Source organism: Perissodus microlepis, chromosome 6 (genome assembly GCF_051167445.1).
Source record: "Perissodus microlepis isolate ML-2025 ecotype Zambia chromosome 6, ASM5116744v1, whole genome shotgun sequence".
In the NCBI taxonomy this organism is placed as follows: Eukaryota; Metazoa; Chordata; class Actinopteri; order Cichliformes; family Cichlidae; genus Perissodus; species Perissodus microlepis.
This window is the reverse complement of record NC_140466.1, coordinates 27668277-27684038: the sequence shown is the minus strand read 5'-3', so window position 1 is coordinate 27684038 and position 15762 is coordinate 27668277. Positions and strand designations below refer to the sequence as shown.

General features: G+C 43.9%; 1 protein-coding gene across 1 annotated transcript in view; it reads left to right on the top strand.

The window, feature by feature from the left end:
• The window catches only part of LOC146385824 (voltage-dependent T-type calcium channel subunit alpha-1H-like), a 60600-nt gene that overhangs the window by 13341 nt on the left and 31497 nt on the right, over window positions 1-15762 (top strand). The window contains exons 3-10 of the mRNA XM_084931797.1: window positions 1084-1177; window positions 1334-1467; window positions 1860-1957; window positions 3142-3301; window positions 7366-7678; window positions 7776-7868; window positions 7966-8533; window positions 12907-13259. Coding sequence (XP_084787923.1) covers window positions 1084-1177; window positions 1334-1467; window positions 1860-1957; window positions 3142-3301; window positions 7366-7678; window positions 7776-7868; window positions 7966-8533; window positions 12907-13259 — 1813 coding nt within the window. The remainder of the gene's footprint in view (window positions 1-1083; window positions 1178-1333; window positions 1468-1859; window positions 1958-3141; window positions 3302-7365; window positions 7679-7775; window positions 7869-7965; window positions 8534-12906; window positions 13260-15762) is intronic.

Below are 15762 nucleotides of genomic sequence, written 5' to 3'. Positions count from 1 at the left end.
GATTTGAAATGGGTGTTTCACACTTAGTGGGTGAGCAGGTGACCACATGCCGTATTGCCAGAGAGCAGTAGGCCTGGGTTTGAGTCCAACCCGCGGCCCTTTGCTGCATTTCTTCCCCTCGCTCTCTCTCCCTGCTTTCCTGTCTATCTACACTGTCTCTATCCAATTAAGGCTGAAACGCCAAAAAGCTGTCTGAGCACTTCCTTCTTTGTGGCAAGCCCCTCCCACCCAACGTATGTTTCTAATGTACTTAAACAAAGTCAAGGCTGACTTTTGGCTCCAGGTGAGAGTCCTAGCACACTCTTGTTCTTCCTACATGCACCTTACTTCTAATACATTATTTTATACTCTTTTATACTACTCAGCGAAATTGGACTGAAGACATAAATGACTGCTGAAAGTCTTCCACCACAGCTAAGATTAGGACTGAAAGCAGAGTCCAGAAAGGACACAGGAGTGTAGTTCCCTCTTACGCAGCTTGAATGATAATAAACTGAAATGTTATCGTGGATTTTGTTGTCATTTTGCCAATGCCAGCTTTAAATGAGACAAGCAGGCAGTAATGTACTTATCTCCTATGCTCCTGTGATTGGCTGAGACTGCCATCAGTCACCCTAAAGCAGGGATGTCAAACTCGTTTGGACCAGACCAGTAAATTCTCTTTTATATCAACGTAGAGGCATTTAACTGCACACTTAATCCCTGAGAAATCTTATTATGAGGAGAAGAAGTGTAAATTTCGACAGTCCGTCTCAGTTTTTCTACATTATAAATGTGGAAATAGACAAAAGAAGTTGAAAAACAGCAACTTTAGTATCATTTAATTGTCTATTACTTTACTGTGGTGTAGTATGAACGGCAATGAGAGAGGTCTTTATCAACAGGAAAAGTTCAACATCTATGATGAGGCCTTTTAGTGGACCAGAATGGAGTCTTCGCCAGGCCAGTTCTGGTCCTTGGATCTTATGTTTGACACCTCTGCCCTAAAGTTTACAAGCACAGCTTCATTAAATGTGTTCATTTTGTTGCTTTAATCAGTGTTCAGACTCTCTGTCGATGTGTTGATCCTTAACCGTGCCTCACGTGGTTCGAGCGTGTGAGCATCTTGGCCATCCTGCTCAACTGCGTGACTCTAGGGATGTTCCAGCCTTGTGGCCACACCCCCTATTTTCTGCAGGTAAAGCACACTCACACACACATAATCTGAAATTGCAGACTAATTATATTCCACTGTCACACTTCATTATCAAGGGTCTGAAAAGTTTTTCCAATAACATTTTTCTTCCCCCCCCCAGTTAATCCTCTGGATCTCCGTGTGTGTGTTTGTGTGCAGGCTTTGGATGATGGCATCTTTGTGTTTTTTGCCGGAGAAATGGTTGTGAAGATGGTGGCTCTCGGGGTCATAGGTCAGAGCGGTTACCTAGGCGACACATGGAACAGATTGGACTTCTTCATTGTTATAGTGGGGTGAGTGCTTGACAGATGCGCACGCAGCCGACGCGCACTCACACGCAGGCGCGCCTGACATTAAATATGAGCCAAGAGTGTGTGTGTCTGTGTGTGTGCATGTGTGTGTGTATGTGTGTTTTGTGTAAAGCTTAGACACTTGTTTAATGCCAGTTAAATGTCAAGCGTGTGTGCATGCGTGCTTAGACATATCAGTGGAAGTGTGTGTGTGTGATAGCTCCACAGAATGACAATCGTATCATTCGGTCATGAGAGACACAGACCTCGGTGATTGGTAGTTAAAAGGCTCTGTATCCCGGAGTTCTGCTAGAGTCCCTGTAGGCGTTCAGGGTCTGCCAAGGTCAGGCTGATCAGGATGCCGGTGACACAGCGGTGGCTTTCCCTCTGCGCAGAATGCTGGAGTACTCGCTGGACGGACACAACGTCAGCTTATCAGCTATCCGGACTGTTCGAGTTCTCCGCCCACTGCGAGCCATCAACAGAGTTCCCAGTGAGTCTTTCTCCTTTTATTTATTTATTTATTTATTTTTTGTCTTACCCCCCTCCCCTCCAGCATGCAGCTCACACAGAAACTGGGTTACTTTATTGTCTTTCATGGCTTTGACTGTACGTCCGCACAATGGGCTGAAACTGTGAGGCTGATTTAAAGTGCTGACTCAACCTTTGAAAGTGTGCCCGCATACAAGCTGGGTGAACAGTGCAGGAGAACAGTCGGGACAAGAGGACAGTGCAGCAGGTTAAAAATCCTCAAAGAGACCAGAGGGGAAACAACTAGGAGTCTTTTTTCCTGAGAGTGCAATTCAGCTGATTGATGCCTCGAAACAGAAGAAGTAGAGAAGGCTGCTGTGCAGGCCCGGGAGAGCATCACCAGAAAGCTTTTGGCGATATGTGCAGGGTGTAGACTCCAGGAAGCCACTGGCTGTTGGAAGAAATGTTAAATCTGATGATTTTGTAGTTTACGAAAACATGTCCAATCAGCTTCCCGCTCCCCTTTAATTGGAGCAGAAAGGGCCGCGATTCCTGCGCGGCTCATCCGATGTGGAAACACCTTAGCTGAGAGTCAGCAACATCGTTAGTCACAGCCGGGACGATGAAGAACGTGTCACCGTCCTTGCACGCTCCGACTAGATTGTAAATCCCACTTCATTTCTTTAACTTCCCGAGTTACGCACCTGCTGTAGCTCACCCCGTGATGGATGCACGTGTAAATAAATCAGGACATTGTGAACAAAGTCATGCGAATCATTGTGATGCTTGTGTTGTTCTTGATAGCTCACCGCACAAGTTGGCCAGCCAACTTTATGTCTTTTTTTTTCTTTTTACTACACTTGGTGACCTTGCTGCGGCTCTCATTGAGTTCTTGTAAAATCTGAGAGTGTTTTTGAAGTAGGAACGAGTAGAGAAGAAGGAAGGAGGAAGATTTTGTATGTGCTCTCTTTAGGAGAGTGGAGTAAGAGCCAATTATCAGTGTTTGGACTCCAATTATTTGCCATTCAGCTAATTGCACTGCCTGCGTTTTGTGCAGAATACATAAAGAGTCCTGTCTGGCCAACATTTACTGTGACTGACATTTTGCTAAAGTTTGCATTGACTTATTGCTGATCTTTGCTTGTCTGTCTACCCTTCTGTGTTTATGCTGTGTGTGTGTGTGTGTGTGTGTGTGTGCACTGATAGGTATGCGCATCCTTGTGACCCTCCTGCTGGACACACTTCCTATGCTGGGAAACGTGTTGGCGCTCTGCTTCTTTGTCTTCTTCATCTTCGGCATCGTTGGCGTACAGCTGTGGGCGGGGCTACTGAGGAACCGCTGTTTCATGGGAGAGGATGTGAAGATGTGAGTTGCTATAGTGACCAGCCGATGTCACAGCACGAGTTGCGCCAGCTTTATTGCTCCAACCTGTCAAAAGTTTGCTCACAACTGATCAGCTTCTCTCTCTCCTTACTCGGGGATCGATATCACAGATGGGCTGATCTTGTTTGTTCTCTAATCAGCTCCGTCACGGAGGTGCTACGTGCTTCCCGTTGGACACTTTGAGCATCAGGGATCACAAATCAAGGGATTTGGAAGGCTAAATAAATTTAGGGAGCTGTTATTCAGTGGCTGCCTCTGAGTGGCTGTTTCCACAGTAAAACCATCTGAGTTTGCTGTCACTCCGGTTCTCCCCCACACAATCCTTCATGTCATGCTCGATCACAGTCTAACTGATGATGTTACCGTCACTCCCACTCCCACTCCCGCTCACATGTTCACAAACATGACCACATATTATCACACAACATCAGATAACGTCTGTTTCGCCTTCTTAGATAGCAACTTGGACAACAATCAGTGATGGTGCTGTGGTGACGCATTGTTGTTGTGCCAAACATTCACTCATTTGATAATGAATTTGTGGTTCTTGCCAATAACTAACTTTATTTATACAGCAGCTTTACAAAGGAATCTGTGGTGATATTGGAGAAGCAAAGACTGAAATTAATCTCTAGCAGCAGCAGCCTCGACCAAAAGTGCTCAGTGTCCTTATCTTAGTGTCCATACAGTATTGTGCAGAAATCTTGAACCACCTCTTATTTCTTTATAATTTGCTTTCAAGGAGCCAGAATTTCTTGTAATTTTTTAAAAGTGGTCTATGAATCATACAAGTGAACTCAAGGGATGAATCAGTGTTTTGCGTACAAACAGCAGACAACTTATCAAAGACCCAATTCTAAATTGTATCTTTACACACTTTGTTACTAGCAGCCTGTCACAAAAACACATTATTTATTCCTATTTCTTTTCTAGAGTCTATGTAAAATGCCAAAGATAACACAGCTTGTGATGCATGAAGTAGTATTTTTGAACCACCAAGATCCCAAAGAGCTGTTAGCTGAAAACTTAGCATATCTCGTCGTGGTGTGCAGTGGGACCTTAAAAAATTGAGGAAACTGCACAAGTGGAGGACCAAAGAAGCAATGACTTGCCTGTAGCAGACAAGTGGTATGTGAAAGTCATGTGTTTAAGATATGGTAAAAAAAAATTCAAAGTCCACAGGACCTAAGAAATGCATCTGGACCTTCAGGTGATCCATCTACTGCTCACTAAAGAAATGGTCTCAGGTAGAAGGTGGATGTCAGATCAGGAGCAAGAGGTATTTGGTAATTTTTGGTTTCATCAATATGTATGCAAAAGGTCAAGATAAAGGTGCAACAGTAAGTGTCTACATGCATGACAATGATCCCAAACACACTGCTAACAAAAGCATATCTGGATAGAAAAACACATAATGAAACAGCGTCAGTCATGGATTGGCCTCCCCAGTGCTCATATTTCCTATTCTCCTAGCAAGAAATCATTAAATGAAGAGTTACTTAAGAGTTGCGCACAGTAATGTACAACATCTGTATGAGGAAAGTCAATATGAAGGAGTTAGCTGTAGCAGGAGCCCACTGGGTCTGAGCACCTGGTTTCTAAATTATGGTGGTGGGATGTAAGGTTTATAAGATAATATATCCTAGTGCGTCCTCTTTAAAGTCATTATGCATACTCTGAAGTTCAGAGAACCTGAAACAGATTGAGTTACCAGGGTCAATACTTGGTGACTTGTCATGGGTCGAGTGAATTAACTTGAAGAAAAAATATGAACTCACAGTTTAGAAAAGGCAGCAAAGCATACACTTTATTAAAACTGAATAACAATGATAACACACACAATAAAACCACAGTGCAGGGAACAAACAAGCCCCCGTTTGACCTTTTTAGGGGTATTTTTCTCCTTCAGTTACATTTATATAACATATCCATCACACTGGATGTAAAAAACATGACATGATCCACTGGCTTGAGTTCTCCGGTTCTGAAGCTTCTAGTCGAACATTTTATGGTAGATCTGATGGAGGACTGGACATTAGAACAAATGCAAATTAAAAGCACTTTCCACTTTTTTCTTCCTGAAGGCTACTGACCGCTATCAGCTTCATCTCCTTCATACTGCATATCAGTTCTTATAGAATCTGCCTGGAAGCTATAAAATCTGAGTCATGCTGAAAAAACACACGTAGAAACTCCGGCTGCTGCTCTTTGAGTTTATTAAACAGCTGTGGCATCACCCAGCAGCGGGATAGAGGCCCTCCAAATTGCGAGCAATTTACGCAGGTGGCACAGCAGCGCAACTTCATTAATTATTTGCATCTTCTGGTGTGTCATTGTGATCTTACATCGCCTTATTAACCTAAATGTTTTCTGCTCAGCTGCTGCGCAGATTCGCAGCTTCCACAGTGAAACGAATGGGAACAAAGCGTTCGTGCTCAGGATGGATCTGGCACCTTCAGAGCTGTCAGGGATACATTTTAATTTCAGCTGGTTTCTCCCAGAATCACTTTTTTTTTTTTTTTACTGAGAGTTTTGCTGCTTAATGTAAGGATTTTATCTGGGCGCTCATGGGGATGATAAACAAGGCAAAAGACTGCCTCATTATGAAAACACAATACACATTTCATCACAACTTTAACTGAGCCAGTGCAAATATTAATATTTCCCAGATCTGCAAATAGTTATCAGCATAATCATAAGAAGAAATGGAAAAAAATAACTCCTCAGCTGAAAGTATTTGGGTAAGGGGCTAAACCTGGGGTGTTTTATTTTTCTTTGTGAGTCATCAGTGCTTCCTGGAGGTGATTCTTTTTAATCGTTACATTTTTTGAAATGTTATATCATCCAGTCTTAAGCTTACATCATAAGTTCAAGAAGGCACGCAGCTCCAAGAGTCTGAATGCTCTGGCTTCTCTCTGGAGGAATCTGGGCGTTCAGATGGTTAAGATTTAATTCTGACACTGTAATTTTTACCAATAGAGTCGAGTGAGTGGATCATAGTTTGTTGTACAAGATTTTACAAAATGACATTTGCAAAAATGATTTCCAGCTGTTTCACTTAATTTGCAACATAATGCGCACAGTTCAGCTGGAATTACTTTCTGCTGCAGGAACAGCTCCTTTCCTTACCGTCTGCAGTAGTTGTTGAAGTTGTTAACCGACTCTTGCTTAGCCCACAAGTAGCCCACTGCACAGTATCCGGTACCATTTTAGCAAAACGAACCCTTCTCCAGTTTCATGTTCACTGTAAAGATTTTGATTTTTTCTGCTTCATAAACAACAAAATGACTTTTCTTAATAAGAAGTGAGGCAGCAGCGCTCCCCCGTGACCCTCCTCTACACCACACATGATTGATTGCTTATCTCTCCAATGCACCCTCCCTGGTTTTTTTTTTTTGCTTTTTCCCTTCATCTGTGTTTCCCTCTCTGTTTCCTCATTTCCTCCTTTAGCACCTCTGTGTGTTTCACACCGTCTTTCATTTCTTTCCCCAAGAAAACAGACCTTTGAAGGAAACAGTTGGTCAATAAAATGATTTATCTTTTTGAAAACCATTCGAATCCAACCCAGCAACTCAGCGTTTGTGTTTGAGGTCCGCTCCGTGTTACTCGTGCTTGATGCTGGCTTACTCGTGAGATCTGTGCAGCTGGGGCCAAATATAACTTCCTTTCTGCCATTGTTCAGAATTAACTTCATGCAATTTAAAAAACACAACACGCACACATGTACACACACATCCAGGAGCCATAATGGGAGACATTTTTCTCCACGCAGTCTTTTTGTCATAAATACCCACTCTCACATTACACTCATTACTCTGCAGCTGAAGTAGTTACCAAGAAATGCACTGTTTACTTCAGTTTAAGTATCATTTGACAAAAACAGTTTAATCATTTTTGAAAAGATGATTTTGAAAGAAATGGTATGTTATTTGTTTGTCGGCAGTAAAGAAAACAATCAACATTTTTTGTTGTCCTCTTATATTCGGTTATGCTTACACGAAGCGAAATCTAACATCTGTTCACTCATGAAACTTCTTCTTCTTCAGGAAATATAACATTTCCTTCCTGAATGGTTACTATCGGCCCGACGGCACAGACGACCACCCTTTCATCTGCTCCATGGAAAGAGAAAACGGGATGCTCCGGTGCACTGATGTGCCTCGTCGCCGAGTAGGCAGGACTTCCTGCTTGCTGGATGCTGGGGAGGCCCTACCAGAGATGGGCCTTAGAGTAGATGAGCCCGGGTCTTGTGTGAACTGGTATCAGTATTACAATGAGTGTCGTGCTGGGGAATTGAACCCACACAAAGGAGCTATTAACTTTGATAACATTGGATATGCGTGGATTGCCATTTTTCAGGTAAATGTCTCTGGGATTAATCGCAGGAATCTGATTGGCTACCATGAGGTGCACACTACATATCGCTGTTGTTGTCTGTGTGCATGTTTTCATTCAGGTAATTACTCTTGAGGGTTGGGTAGACATCATGTACTATGTCATGGACGCACATTCTTTCTACAACTTCATCTACTTCATTTTCCTCATTATAGTGAGTACATGCTTATAGTACAAATGGCCACACACACATCCATATATTTACATAAAAAATTATACTTATTGTATGTGACGTGTGTCGTCCTCTGTAGGTGGGCTCCTTCTTCATGATCAACCTGTGCCTGGTCGTAATAGCAACGCAATTTTCTGAAACGAAACAGAGAGAACACGCCTTAATGAAGTCAGAGCAGCGCGCCCGCCAGCTCCATCAGTCGGCCTCCACGCTGGCCAGCGATAGCCAACCAGGGAGCTGCTACGAGGAGATCATCCGTTACCTGGCGCACCTGGGCCGTAAGGCTTGGCGACGGCTCTCACGCTGCTACGCTCAGACGCGCGCGCGCTTTCGCTGCTCGTGCGCGTGCCACAGAGAGCAAGGTGGCGGATCTGCCAGGGGCGGTGGGGCCGGGGAGATGAACGGTCTCGCCCACCGGCACTCAGGCCACGCCCCTAATGACTTGTCACACCTTCATCAGCTTTATCATCATCATCACCAAAACCATCAGCCTCAGACTGACCCCGCCGTCAGTAATGGAGGCAACGGCTTTAATTATCCCTTCATAGCGCCCCTCTTCAGTCACCGGGATGCAAAGGACCAGGACCAAAAGAGGCTGGTTGCTACGGAGACCGGCAACAGACTGCCGCAGCTGGTGCTGGAGCACGGTGAGGATGAAGGGATGTGTGTGAATGTTTGAAAGTGTGTGAATCACAGTGTCACACTCTGACTATTACACGTGTGGAAGCAGTGAGTTCGATCCCGTGTCCAGGATTAAAGGCTTTAAAATTCCCATAGACTGTATGTAAAAGATGGACATGAGTGCTATCATGAGCATTTTCCATGAAAAGTGTGACGCAAACCAGAAAAGGGAACTCTTTTCCTTTGAAGCAAAAGTTTCAACTCTTGAAATGGACATTGAAATGTGTTGGTTGCTTACAAATTAGCAATTAGCTTTGACTGTGAGCATTGTCGGTTTCCGGTTTGTGCTGCACTTTTTCAACTTCCACTACAACTCAGAGAGTAAGTGGCAACTGTTTGCAGTCTGTGTAGTCTACAGGCCAGCAAAGCAATCTGTTAGCGACCAAAGTAAATGCATGGATGTTTTGGGAGGAGTACCACGATTTCACCTGGAGGAAGACAGCAACTTCCATCCAGCTGGGGAAAACACATTTTTCTGTAGTGACTGGAGCTTGCTAGGAGGTTGCAGACTGGTCTCCAGGCCTGTGTGACTGAGGCCCTAGCAACTGTCATCTTGGGATTTTGAAACCTGGCGTGACGAGTGTGGGGTGGCTCTGAGACCTTGGCTTGTGTCTTGGTGAAGCATTTCTTACTTCATCCCATTTTTTTTAACCCTAATGAAAGACCTTAATTTACAAAATGTCATCATGAGTTATTAAATAAGACTTGAAACTATCAACTGAGCCTATAATCTAATCAGGACAGGGATCATCACAAGCCAAGGGCAGTTTTCCAGTAGATTTTCTTATGTACATCTTTTTGCAACCATAACGCAGGTTTAAGACAGCTCCACATTGGCTTCAGTTTTCAAACCTGGAAACTACAATAAGTCCATCTTTTAATACAGTCTATGATTACTCCACTGTTTTGCTGTTGTTCGTTTGAATAATCTTTGTTTTTGTTTAATTTGAGAAATAATCTCTGGCAGTCCCAAATTAACCAAGAATACATCTTCCCACTTGCCCTCAGCTGTATTTCAAATTCAGATCACTTCAGATTTATTTAGTGAAACTTTGATATCTGTGCGACATTCATCACCTTTAACACTGCGCAGGCACATTTAATTTTCTTTTCGGAGCTCATAGCAGTATGATAAAAGAAGCAGAGCCACTGTCTGTTACACTCTGAGCACATTTTTATGCACTGAAAAGGCGAGCAGAATTCAATAACGCTGTGTGTCCCTTATACAAGACGACACTCAGAGGTATTATAATTCAAATTCTTGTGGCTACACTGAACATGTAACGTATGCAAGTTCATGCAGCAGCCACACGCTTCCACTATAATCAATAAGGCTGGCAGATCAGCTGCGTAAATGTGTAAATGCTATGGAGAGCCACTCTGCAAACAGAAAAAAGACCAGCCTCCTCTTTTTTTTCTTGTTCTTTTGCAGAGTGTTGGATCATAAAGTGTTCATATATATGAATGCTTTTTATTTTGCCAGTACCAGCTGGCAGTTTCATGGTAACTTTATACCTTACGTCATCCACTGCAGTCTGTAGTCTTACCCATGTCGCACAAACTTAGTGAAAAATGTGAAGTTTCAGAGCGCTGTGCAGATACGACACAATCCCGAAACAAAACTCCCCGTCTGGTTTCACCTCACACAGCACTGCAGGAGCTAAAAGATAAGCTTGTGTTTACCGTAGCCTGAGCATTATCCATGTAATGAGATGATGTATGTGACAAAAGGAGGACTATATGTTTACAGCAGTTTTAAAATGCCATGAACAATCATGCTGTTAAAAAACATCAAGCAAATGCCGTCATTCCTCACAACAGCAAAGCTTTGAGGAAAAATCTGAAAAACTGGAAGATCATTCAGATGATCTGTTGTACTATTCAAGCCTAAAGGTTGAAGTGTCTCCAGACAATTGATCCAAAACATTTCTCACCTTTTTATCTACATCTTCTCCTTTGTGGGGCCTTGCGTGCTTGATTCCCTGAAACCTCTGTGGAGAGATGGGATGCAAATATTCAGGAAGATGACTTGTAGCAGAATACTGAAGATCTTTTAACAAGATTCTTTGCCTTATATGGGATAACCTGAAAACCTTTGAAACTATGCATATTTATTTTCCCACATCGACACATCGAGCACTGCTGAAAGCAATATAAAAATGCAGAACTGTGCAAAAGTCTTTACCCGTCCGTTTTTTTAAAGTGGTCTTGAACAATGGTTCTCTGGGCTCTCTGAAGATCTTTCAAAGTTTTTATTCAGACTAAAAAAACAAACAAACCTCATTTCAGATCAGTCCTAGTACCTGACCGTCTTTTGAGGAATTCTTTCTTTAAGAGACTGATCATTCAGGGATAAAAACACCTAACTCAAGAGATGGACCAGTGCTGGATCTGTGCATTTCAGACAACTTAGCAATGAGCCACTTTAAAACTACATCTTTAGGCACTTTAGTTAAAGCTATGAGAAATGCCAAAGATAACACAGTTTGACAGTCATAAAATAATATTTGTGCTCCAACAAGAGCCATTAGTCAAAAACTTGGCATATCCCAGCATGGTGTGCAGTGTATCCTTTAAAAATGTCTGGAAACAGGTCAAGTGCAGGACAAAAGAAGAAATGGCAGGCCTAACAACTGTCTACAGCGGATGAACAGTGTCTGAAAGTTTTGCCCTTAAGAAATGGGAGGGAAGAAAATCCAACAAAGACCAGACACAGGACCTGCGAGATGTATCTGGACCTTTAGCTGATCCATTTACTATTCACTGAACCCTCGCAATGGTCTCAGTGGAAAGATGTCTGTCAAGAAGCCATTCTTAAGGAAGAGAAAGAAAGAGACAAGGCTGAAGTATGAAAATTACACAAGAACTGGACTGTAAAAAATATGGTTCAAATCATCGCCAGGATCAGAGGAGGTCAGGAGACAGAAAGAAATGAGGGGTGGCTCGAGACTTTTTCACATAAAAAACTCTGCCAGACAATGTTGAATTACACATATAATTTCTAAGACAAGAACTTAATTTAAAGGCATGCTCCATAAAACTGCACCCTCACTAAACTCGAAGATTCACTTGGGAGAAACAAAAATATACTGTCAACATCAAAGCAGCAGAGGCCAAGATATCCTGTCTTTTAATTCCCAGTATGAGTCATGTTCCAAAAACACATTGCGACTCCACAGCCCAGTTGGTAACGCAGCCTTTTCATTAAAATTTTGTTATCTCAAAGTCCAAGCTGAATTAATCCGGGTAATCCTGACATCATCAGGCCCCCCCCCCCTCCCCTTCCACAGCTCCCTGCGTGTTTCACAGCACTTTAAGCATCCGTTTTCACATATCAGCGTTTAATACACTTCAGTGATGCAATAAATTCCAACTGTAGTTGGAGAACTTTGCAGCAGAAGTCATTCAGCGTGGTGCTACGTGTAAGCCACCCACATCTCCTGATTAGTGTATTTCCTGTGTATGTAGTGAAGTCAGTCATTTTCAACAAGTCTGCCTTGAAGGCAGTTTTATCTATACACACACACACGCACACACCGCAGAACAACCAGATTGGATTTACTATATCAGTCTCCAGTGAAACATGAATTTGTTGTAATTGTGATGACAAGTGAACTGCTCGTGCTAGATTAGTGTTTGTTGTTATGTCGTTGGAGCATTCCTCCGGAGTGCCTTACTAATGAATTCTGCTGAAATCTTACCCCCCCAAGCTTCCTCCACCCTCACAAAACGCACATACATACACACACACGTGAGCATCCTTGTTCTAATAACAGAGCTCTCCGTCTGCACAAAGCAACCCCCCCCCCCCCCCCCCCCCCCCCCGCCCCACTAGCACAGTGGTTTCCATGTTATTGAATTTTTGTTTCCCAGAAATGAAAAGAAACCCCTCTCCTTTGCTGAGCCGAGAATATATTAAATCAGCAGTCCCCAACCTTTTTTGCGCCACGGACCGGTTTATGCCCAACAATATTTTCACGGACCGGCCTTTAAGGTGTCGCGGATAAATACAACAAAATAAAACTAGTACCGGTACCGAAAAAAGAAGATTTATTCATAACACACGTGAATAGACCCAGGAAAACCGAGTTAACGATAAAAACGATAACAAAATAACGTTGAAAACCGATAAAAACCCTGAAAACCATACATTTCAGACCTGAGCCTCAACTCTCGCGGCCCGGTACCAAACGACTCACGGACCGGTACCGGTCCGAGGCCCGGGGGTTGGGGACCGCTGTATTAAATGACAGAGTGTCTGCATACAGAAGCGACGTTTTACTCTACCCTCGTGGATGCATGATTGATGTGGCCTCTCCTCTGATCTCTGTCTGTGCAGGAGGCTCTGCTGGGCATCCGGCGTTACTGTTGCCGGGCGAAGTCCCCGGAGAGTCCTCGGTATGCCCGTACTGCATCTACTACAACCAACTTAGTGACGGCGAAAATGTTAACGAGCAGCCTGAAGAGCAGCGCCACGGCCACTCGTGTCACAGTAACAGCCCGTGTCACTGTAGCAGCTCGTGCCTCAGTGACGCGCAGCTGTCTGAGCCAAAGAAGAGGCTGTGGGAGTGCGGCTGGGCGAGGCTCAGAACTAAACTGGAACTTATTGTTGGCAGCAGATACTTCAGCAGAGGAATCATGATTGCCATCCTTATTAATACTCTGTCGATGGGCATAGAGTACCACGAGCAGGTAAGTGTGCGCACGTGTGTGGGGTGCGCGCCTCTCGCAGATTGGCTGCGACTACAATTTGATTGAAAATTGATGCGCTAATCACCGTGTGCGGTGGAGTCAATAAACTTACCCTCCAATCAACACTTACAGCAGCGAGCATATGGGATCGCGGAGAGAGCGTGTGCATGTGTGTGTGTGAGTGTGAGAGACTGTGTGTGGGTGTGTGCAGGCATGTATCAGGAGATGGAGAAACTCATAAGACCTGAAGTGTTAATTAAAGCGTGACCCTGGGACAGGACGGGGGTGGGGAAGGGGGCGGGGGCAGAGCGAGGAGAAGCGAGTGGATGAGTGAGGTGGAGAGGGAGGACAGATCTGACATTGTGATTGGCTGAAAGGCAGCGGGAGATTGTGTTTGGCCTATTTCCTGAACAATATGACAAATCTGGATGGCTTTAACTTCTCCGATAGCTAAAATTTAAGGATGAGAGCTGCCCTATTTTACCTATTTTATCCCTTTTGGCCCAAAATCAACAAAGAAGCAATGCGAATGAATATAATACGTGAATGCATCCATCTTTTATCATCCAAAACTGTGACATACGCAAATAGCTTTACAGTTTCTTTTGCCAGTGTTTCCTAATTTCAATCAGGATGACCAGTGCTGTTTATTCTGAAAAACCCTCTGAGAGCAGCTGTGTGTCATGCAGATGGCGCTGAGCATGCTCAGAGAAGCAGTTTCTCATGTGCACTCATTTGTTGGTTTAAGGAGCAGAGCAAAAGAAAAAAAAAACGGGGTCTATGTTCTCTGTAATTTCAAGAAATGTCACCAGCTTCCATGATTTATTTCTTTCATGTACTTTTACTGTCGTAGTTATTGTACGACAGCAGCTCTGTGGCTCAGAGGTATAAACTATGTTAGACTTTATGCAGACTACTTGTTATTATGATTTGTGAATAATATTAACTCTTGTGCTTTGTTGACGTTGGCTTGACTTCGTCTTTGTTTGGGTCCCACAAACCCAGCTGCTGCGTCTGGGAAGAAAATATAAGACGTCAAATCCAGAGCGTTTGCTGTTAGCATGTTTTTCTGATCTTGTTAAAACCCAGCAAGAATCCTGTTTAGTCTAATCTATCACAGTATGTAATACAGGATTATCTGTATGCACCGTACTGTGTAAAAGTCTTGAGCCACCTATCATGTGTTTATATTTTCCTTCCAAGGAGGAAGACTTTATTGAAAGTTTTAAAGAGGTCTTGAGCAATATTTGTTCAAGCTTTCTGAAGGTCTGTCAAAATCTTTCAAAGATCCACTTCACACTGACCTCTGAATCATTCAAGCATACAAAAAGGCATCTAACTGAAGTGATAAACCAGTGTTGTGTGTACACGTAACAGTCAAATGAAAAAATAGCAACCTAAAACAGATGAACAGTACCTGAAAGTCGGGTAAATTGGAAAAAATCAAGCAAAAACCCGACACAGGACTTGAAAGTTACATCTGGAACTTCAGTTGATCCATTCAGTGTCATGAACCGAAGTTCAGTACACAAGCTGGACCCAGAAGCAGAGACAACACGCACAGGAGTACGAAAAATAAACTTTATTTCAACTAAAGGTGTCCTGGAAGGGTCAAAGGAAAACACGCGAGAAACTAGAAAAACCAAGGGACCGGGGGATGAGTTACGCAGGAACGCAGTAATCGGGACTGTGGGAGGCTGCAACAGAAAGAGGAAGAGAGTTACTGGGGAGCGGGGAAATAGCAGCATACGTGGGGGAGAGTATGAGTCTTACAGTCAAAGCGGGGCCATGAGAGCCGGAGGGAGGGGTGAGGGTCCGCGGGGGAGCTCCAGGAAAGTAGAGGTGATTGGTACCGGAGGCGATCCAAACTCCAGACGGGCAGGTGGACAGGCAGGTGGCTCAAAAACACGCCGAGCTGTTACCGCTGTGAGACGACTAACGGACTGGCGTGGAGCAGCTGGCTGGGCTGGATCAAATAGTCCACCTGATAATCGCCTGAGATGGGATGCAGGTGTGGAGTTAACAGCCACACCCGTGGGCGTGGGCATCCCTTCAGCTCCTCGGACACCGGGCCGCGGACCATGACATTCAGTTGATAGCAGGACCAGCGGGCATGTGGTGGGGAGGTTAACTGGACAACTCGGCGGCCAGTCGGTTAGACAGAACAACGGACCTTTATTTGGCGTTAACAGAACAAGACCATACAAGTCAAGTTTCCATGGCTTTACCCTGTTCCTACATACATGTGCTGGGGTTAGTTAATTGCCTGCGCCAGCCTGTTACAATGGTAAAGTCTTTCTGAACAGATGCACGGAGAGCAGCATGGACTCACGGAGACTGTCCAGCTTCTACAGTAATAGGACAACATCCCACTAGCGTTGCTATACCACAATAAAAGGGTGTTAGACGATGTGGGATCAGCTTGACAGAAAACAGAAAAAAAAGGAGAAACATCCAAAGACGGGCTTTGAATGTCCTTCAAGAAGCCCCCGAGAACTTTTCC